At 41.3% G+C, this 8,450-nt stretch overlaps 1 protein-coding gene across 1 annotated transcript; it reads left to right on the plus strand.

Moving 5' to 3' along the window:
• Positions 1 to 473: 473 nt before the first annotated feature.
• On the plus strand, positions 474 to 2,283 carry hmx2 (H6 family homeobox 2). The gene is made up of 2 exons (XM_005727418.1): positions 474 to 951; positions 1,567 to 2,283. Exons 1-2 carry the CDS (start codon positions 678 to 680, stop codon positions 2,112 to 2,114), a joined length of 822 nt encoding a protein of 273 aa, XP_005727475.1. The 5' UTR covers positions 474 to 677; the 3' UTR covers positions 2,115 to 2,283.
• The last annotated feature ends 6,167 nt before the right edge of the window (positions 2,284 to 8,450 follow it).

The following is an 8,450-nucleotide window of genomic DNA, read 5'->3' on the forward strand; positions in this document are numbered from 1 at the left end:
GACACGACAGTTCCTCTTTTCTTGGATGGGTATTATACATTTCCATAACTAATAAACTGAGATATACTGTCTGAAATTATGGAAGGCAACGCAATTTAGACGCACTTACACCAAGCTGTTGTAAGCGTTAAAGCGAAATACTTTAACACACTTGTAAGCAATAAAAATACAGGAAAAGAAGTCAAAGTTTGGTGACTCTTCTGAGTCATACAGACCATAGTCTGCATATTAGGGCGCCTAGTCTGAGTGTTTTAAGTGAATGTAAAAATGAAGGCCAATACTCCTCTTCGGCTTTCTCCTTCTTCTCATCATATCTGAAAAAAAAACCCCCCGAAAAAAAACTAGACAGGAGTTTGAAATTTCCGGGCTCATGCTGGAGGCTGCCATTGGCTCACGAGGAGCTTACCTACATGCAAATGAAGCAACGCAGCCTTGCTGCCTCTGATCCAGAGCGTGAGGAGGAGGACCAGGAATACACTCATGTACCTCGAGCTCTAGAAAAAACACCTCCAACTCCTTCAATGTTGAAACTCCACAATTAAACCGGATTGTGTTGACAAAAGCCGACAAAAGGCGCTTTCGTAATTTTTTTGCGCACCAACCCCGTAGAAAGCAATAACGGAATACAAGGGGACAGACCGATTCAGTCAATACTTCAATACTGTTATGAAGCGAGAATGAGTAGCGCAGAAGACAGCGGGAGCAAGTGCTCGTCGGGCCCGATTTCCAGCTTTACTATCCAGTCTATTTTAGGCACGCCATCCGATGAGCCGCGCTCCGGGACCAAGGAGCTCTCCAAGGGGCCGCCGCCAGCGCCGCGGAGGCGCTCACTGTCGGTGTCGTCCGAGGAGGAGTGCAGCGGCGGGGAGGACTCAGCAGACTGCTTCTGCTCCGACACGGGTCACAGCGAGCCGTGCACCCAGCACCAACCCCATAACTTTTCCTGTTTAGGTAAGGATTATTATTATTATTATTAAAATTACAAACCAAAGAAATATTAAAACAATATTATCACCCACAGATACACTTTCAAACTTATTCAGCTGAGTTTCTTTTTTCACAGAAATAACAGGTTTAATGCTTTGTTTGCACTTTCATTCACTTTTCACTAGCTTGTGTTTGAGATTGTTACACTGACACGCAGACCATCCGCTGCCACTTGTACGTTCTGCGCAGACTATCGCATCAGCAGCGGAAGAGTGGAAGGTCTAATAATTAGCCCTCTGTCTTTCCTCTCATTTCAAATTTAATTGAGCCTCCTAATTGACGAAACATGTTTCCAAAATGGCTGCACTACACGTCGTCAATTGAGCGTTAAATAGAGCTGGATTTAATTAATAGCTTACTGTACACCGTGCACACTCACGCTGAATTGTTTATTTAAAAAGTCACAGGCTTTCAGCAGTCGATTTAACAAGTCAGAGTTCACACTTGACGAACTCTCAAACTGAGTATGTCTAAAAAATGTAAAACATATTTTTTTTCAGTCGTTTAAAAAGCACGCTTAAATCATAGACCGCTTATGATAGCCTACTCATCACATCTTTCTCCCCCTGCTGCGTTTAGGTCCCGCTAAAGGACTTCTGTCTGGAAATGACGGGCTCGCACGGCGGCCGCACCTGTCACAGCCTCTGCTGCAGGATTATAAGGAGGAGCAGGAGAGACCGTGCCATCAAATGTCACCTCTGTCGGAGGAGAGACAAACAGACGGTGCGGACAAGCAGGGCAGCTCGGCCAAAAAGAAAACGCGCACGGTTTTCTCCCGGAGTCAGGTGTACCAGCTGGAGTCCACCTTCGACATGAAGAGGTACCTGAGCAGCTCGGAGCGGGCCTGCTTAGCCTCCAGCTTACAGCTGACGGAGACTCAAGTCAAGACGTGGTTTCAGAACAGGAGGAACAAATGGAAACGACAGCTCTCTGCTGAACTGGAGGCGGCCAACATGGCCCACGCCTCCGCACAGACACTAGTGGGGATGCCGCTGGTTTTCAGAGATAACTCCTTACTGCGTGTTCCCGTCCCTAGGTCTATCGCGTTTCCGACGCCCCTGTACTACCCGGGAAGCAACCTGCCAGCGTTACCTTTATACAACTTGTATAACAAAATCGAGTACTGATTGACTCTGCTGTATGTTCACTGCAGTCCACGAAAAAAGCATTACAAAACAATACGACATTCTAGGTGTCTCATAAGCCTTGTATATCAATTGTATCACTTTTTTGTTGAGAAAACTCTTATTATGCAGTTATTGTATGTCTCGAAAGAAAGCAATCAAGCTTCCCTATATGTATAAAATACACCATGTGTATAATTATTATAACGATTTTGTATTTTTATTTTAACTTCCTTCTTCTTTAAGTGATAAAATACTGGATTTAATCCTTCATATCACATTTGAAAAATACGTTAAAAAAGGCCGACTTTTACACTGTTTTTTATTCCGAATTGGTTTGTCAAAGATATTTTAAGTTTCACTCCACCTGACGCAAAACTGACAGGAAACACTCAATTCTTCCATTTAAGGAAAAATATCATTGTTTCTATTGTAATCTAGACCTTCAACAATAACCTTCTCATTCAATAAATTTTCTATTTCAGTGAAAAATTTGGTTTGCTTGGTTTTATTTGTAAACTTTGCCACTGGTACATCCCCCCAGCACACAGGGCTAAGAATTATTGTAAATAAGAAAGAAAGCAAAATTATTTTCAGCTGTTCTGAGATTCCTGAAGACCACAGTAGCACCCATCCTTTTATGTTAATGGGTATTAATTTAATATATTTTTTTCTCGTTGTATTCTTGAATTAACTGTTTTATTATATGTAAGATTTAACCACAACTAAAATGTGTGTCAGGGGGAAAAGGGGAAGACACTGATAGTAAATTCAGAAACACTAGACGATTATTGGCTCTCACATTACACCAAAAAATATTAGTTATTTTATAATACCAAAGGTTGTGGGATTCTTGTGATGTGCATTTTAATCTGACTACATTTTTAAGAAATACAAATGTACTTCGAGGGAATGCGGTGTGAAATATTGATTGCTAAGTACACTAGCCTGGAAATACTCTAAAATACCAAACTCTGTCTAAATCTATTGAGTTCATCAGAGAGATACAGCTAAATCTGATTAGTTTGCCCTTTTTAGTCATATTTTTGTATACGCTAGTGACCAGCGAACTCCTCTGTAAATTAAGAGATTGGTGACCAGGGCACATGGCTTTATAAGAAGTAGATAAAGCACATTTCAGGCTGGAAAAGAGTTGCTTACTATCACTGGCCAATCACGCCTCTGGGCGGGATCTTCTCTCATTTGAAGTCTGCCTTCTGCGGCTCTGAAGCATCAGGACTTGTAAGGGGAAACCTAAGAAGGAGGCGTTTTGTCAAACTTTAAGACTGGCTGTCATTAGACTGTGCTCTTTATCTGTCTGTGTAGGTAATTATTTTATCAGCTCCCTTAAGAATTCTGGACACCACATGTGGTGTGTCTGGTTAACACATGAGCTTGTTTAGGTTTTCAAGAGGCGTGTTGCACTAAATCAGCTCACCCTGTCAGTGTTTACTATCTATTAACAATTCACTACATGTAAATATTAACCATAAACCTGACCATAATCTCACACACATACACGCACTCACTCAGAAGCACATGCACGTGTCCTGTGGTTGATGGGGAGCGATAAAATTGTGTCATTTGCCAGCTTTTCTTGGGTGTCACATCATGTACAAGCCCCCCCAACACACACACCCAACCAAGCCCTTCTACCCATCCCACCAATCTCTCACTGTGTGCTAATGGCTACATTACCTAGCAGAATCATGACTAGCCAGGCTCTGCTGCCCTGCAGATTATGCCTGACCCAATTTCTGCAACAGCCGCCCTGTGTTTCTGGGAAAATGGATAGCGTTAGACAACAGCAGTGATTTATGGGCAACTCCAGCAGCAGCGAAGAGGTGAGGTGCAGGAGGATGAATTTGTGACAGATAGGAGAGAGAGTGAAAAGAGAGATAGAGAGAGCGATGGGGGACAGTAACACTTATGAAAAGGAGCAATAGCTTTGGTTGAATGAAGCTGTTTATTAGTTTCCAAGTGGTCATTATGTCATCAGGTGTGACGGTAATATGCTGCTCTTTTGGATGAATGTTTGCACCCCACTGACTTCTGGGAAATCTGCATGACCTGTCACCTGAAGTTGTTTGATTTAGAAGACAAGGCGAGAGGGAGAGAGATGTGTGGAGAAAATAAGAGCCAAAGTGAAAGAGAGGAATAGGTGGGGTGGGGGGGATGGGGTTCGATGTAACTATGTATCACTGCAATGGCAGGCGTGAATTACAAATTTTAATAGCAAGGCAATGAAAATGATTTGAAGTGGTTTAAACTGCGAAGAGACAGCGACTGGCATGGTGATGAAGATTTGTTGAGATGATATGTTGTGCCTTAGGATTCATCAAACCTGCCTGGTAAGGTGAAAAGCAAGTGTAATTCACTCCGTGGTATAATTTATGATGGGAGTAATGGAAACTGTGGGCTACACACAGTGTGGAGAGGGAGAAGCAAAGACAGCGTGCACCCGGCAAATTGATTCTCAGGATAGTTTTTATAGCATATTTACAGAATTGTAATGAATTAAAACCCCCAGATATCACCTCTTTTACATCTTGAGATAAAATGAAGATCAAAACTAAATTAATTGAGACCACATTAAATTGATATAGGCTGCAAAAACACTATCTAACACTTTACTTTTTCATTAGTAATTCTCTCTTCTAACATCTGAAGATTTCTTCTTCTTCTTCTTTTTTTTTTAAAATATCCCTTCCTTTCATCATTTATTTGGATGAGGGCTTTTCAACTACCTCCCAACATATTTACAGCACCAATTTGATTTAAAGAGGGTATGTGTGGCTTCATATTAGAGTGGAAGGTTATGAAGTATAACACCACGAGCAGATGCAGAGCCCCGGGTCTGCCTCAAGACAAGAGTTTTAAAAGCGATCGCAATGCATTAAGCCAGACAACTCTCAAGACCTGTTTGCTCCCTAAATGAATTTGAGAGGAGCGTAACAAGATTTTTGAGGCAGGCCCTGTCATCCGCTGGCTTTAACCAGCTTCTGTATTTATGGGCTAATGGTTAAAAAGGAGAGCTTGGAGCAGAAGTGATTTTTCATGATTCTGTTTTATATCAACTGGAAATGAAGGAGCTGAAGGGAAATTGTGTTTGTCCCCCCTCCACAGCCTCTACCCCTTCGCCTTAACAGGGGAGGAATATGCTACCAGGCAAATGGCCGCAGTAAATGCAACATATGGACTAAGTTTATTAAATGAAATAAGGTAAAGTTACAGCTTTATAAATTACTTTAAACCAAAATCGTAATGAAAACCTGTAATAAGGAGCTATATCTTTTAAATAGATAAATACGCCTTTTAAAAGTTTAAGTCTGTTATTTGATTAAAAATAACAAAAATGGTGTTCAGTCTCAAAATCAGTTTAGTTAAACTTGTGATATTGTGACTGTCTACATTAATATACTGTATATTTTAAGCTGTTTAAAAACTGAAGGTCAAATAGAAAAATCTCTTTTATTTGAACCATAATGAAAACCTTTCCATGCCTAAGTCAAACTACTCAAGAACAATATTTACCCAGTAATGTGGACTAGCGCTTTAATGGCAAAATGCACTGTGCGTAATTGTAAAATTACCGACCATTTCTTGAAACTCTGATTCTGAAGTGCCCTTCTCTGGTCAATATGCATCAAACTATTATAGACTACAGTATGTGCAGAGAATTTGGCTATTACTTTAGAGATAAGTCCATTAGCATTACCTTTGACACAATAATGGATGTGAGATATAATTTTGTGCACTCCATTTTGTATTTGTAAGGATAATAGGGGGATTATCTTGAAGGCCTTATGCTACACGCTCAAGCATGAGACCACAGAGACAGAGAGCTCTGCAACAGTTGTTTTCACATCCTCCCCTCTCTCCCTCGGCCCTCCCCTCTGCTCCAAGACCCTCTCGGAGAGAGGCAGGGAAGATAAAGCATGTCATTATTCTATTAAAGACCTACAATTTTTGTAATGGGACTTGCAGTGGTCGGCAGAAGTGCAGGCAGCTTCTTCAATATCCTGGACATTATTTGCTCGTTTAGTTAAATGATGTTTCTAATTCCCTCATAATTACTTGTAATGAGGCTGTCTCCCTCGTTTTGATGCGGCTTCATCTTAATACAGCATGGCATTCTTTTTTAGGGATAATTACCTCTCATGAGGCTGTGGAGCAAGGCTGGGGTTTGTTGTGCGCTGCACACGTGGCAAATTGGCTTGTTTCCTGCCATCTTGTCTTCCTGCAAATTGGTAAATTAAGTTTCTCGGCTGGAGCATTAGAACTGTTAAGTTTGCTTTCTCGGCTCCTTCAAATGATTGGATTCACTGACAGAGAGATGGCCGCATATTCTCTGTTTTGTCTCATTAACTTTGTACGCTTTACAGAGCTGAATATTGGAGCATTAACAAAACTGTTACAAACACAGTTTTAAAATAATCTGGGCATGTAACCCAGATCACAGGGGAACACAAAGCATGCTAATTCCTTAAGGCTACATTTTACATTCATGGTTTACTATTAAGCCAGTGAGTCTAAACTTTAATCCAGTTTTACTGAGAGACAAATCTCAACACTGTTTTGGGGGAAAAAAAGAAGCTGGAATCCAAATTAGGTCAATTTGTTATAGCACTAAAAGACAACAGTGGTGCCATAAAATGTATCTGCACTGCCACTGTGTCAAAAAAAAAAAGGTACTGAACCAGTTCCGTAATTTTCCTCTTGATAACATTATCAGGAGAGCTGCTCATTACCTTATATTGTAGGTAATAAATAACTATGTTATATTCAAGAGTTTAAACATGCTATAGACATGCAGAATTTAAGCTTACGATGGATTTTCCCTTCCTGTTCCCCATCAGTTAGTAGACCTGTCTGTGCTGTCCCTCTGAAATGATCCAGCTGCCGTTCTCCAACCGCAGCCATTGCAGGGTTGGGTGAGGGGTTTTTATTTCTAAGTGCTGATGTGTCGCAGACAGTTTGGCTCTACAAGGGCCTGTTACACGCCGATTAAAGAGAGGGAAGGAGTGCTCCCGCAGGGCGGCCTAGTACATTTACCCTGACCACAAAAAGGTCTAACGTTTACGCCCTGGTGCTGACATGACCTTCAAACAAGGTCCCTCTGCTGCCTGGGTGGATACTGGAACTGTCTGGAGCCTGCAGTGGACCTAACAGACAGACAGGAAGAAATCATATCTTTTATATCAGGAATGCCCTGTCATATCCTGGGAAGTGAGAAGATATGGCTTTTATTGGAAAATACAAGAAAGGATAGTTATTTTTTGCACTTTTATGGCAATATGTGATTGTGATTTTATAAAAGACTTTGTCAGATTCACTGAATGTTGGAACATGATATGACAATATTCTCGCCATTAAAATCCCCTACACTGAACAAACTGACACACATAAAAGACACAAAATAATTCAGATCCAAATCCAGTCCACAGTCATCTATTGGTGGATGATAAACACATCACTACTTATTGTTTTTATTAGTGAGAGCACAGGCATATTCTCAAGTGATCCCTTTGTCTTTTCTGGGCCAGTGATCCATTTGTTATGAGATATGATATTGAGGTCTTCTTAACACGAGAGTTGCGATCTCTTTGTAAGGACCAAGTGGTCTCTTTCAGCTGCAGGGGTCTCACGTATAGAGAGATGATCTATCACTTCAGTCTGAGACTGACTGGTGATCACATAGCCTGCAGTGCAGCAGCAGGCAGTACAATGAAAGCAGCACACTATCACCTGACAGCTAATTAGGGATCACTCCCCTGGAAGGGAATACATTGTCTTTGAGGGAATGAAGGAAAGAAAGCAAGAGGTCACTGAAATCTGTGTGAAGTGTCAGTCAAAGCCACAAGACACCTGCAATCTCTAAAGGGAATTTATCAAAGAGCGGACTTCCTGATGTCTGGTTATCTTTGTTCTAAACAGTAAATAATATCTAAATTATAGGCCGTTTTAATTTTTCTGTCCTGTTCCCCACACACGTGAACTCAAGTAAGAACTTCATACTGTATCTAGACATTCATACAGTCCTTTTTAAATCTGAGAGTTCAGCAACAACAATTCTCCCCAAATTTGTCTGCTAGCATGGCCATATTCATGGCAGTGAGTGTGTGTGCGTCCATATGCACAGCCAGGAGTGTCAGTCTATGGCTTATATGAGAGACCTGGGATTTCTTTGAAAACACATTTGTAACCATTAGTTGAGTGTAAGGTTTCATGTGCAGAGTGCATCCTCTGGACTGGTGTCAGAGTTTCTGTGAGGCTCTGTGGCAGCCTCTCTTGGAGGGACTGCACTGAGAGAAGGAGGATGGAGGTGGTGGCTGGGGG

This window comes from Pundamilia nyererei, unplaced genomic scaffold (assembly GCF_000239375.1).
Source record: "Pundamilia nyererei isolate P.nyererei 1_Seehausen unplaced genomic scaffold, PunNye1.0 scaffold00024, whole genome shotgun sequence".
Classification (NCBI taxonomy): domain Eukaryota; kingdom Metazoa; phylum Chordata; class Actinopteri; order Cichliformes; family Cichlidae; genus Pundamilia; species Pundamilia nyererei.

Coding starts and splice junctions, on each gene's coding strand:
- hmx2 (XM_005727418.1), top strand. CDS start 678: ATGAGTAGCGCAGAAGACAGCGGGAGCAAGTGCTCGTCGGGCCCGATT. Junction 952..1,566: donor CCATAACTTTTCCTGTTTAG/GTAAGGATTATT, acceptor TGCTGCGTTTAG/GTCCCGCTAAAGGACTTCTG.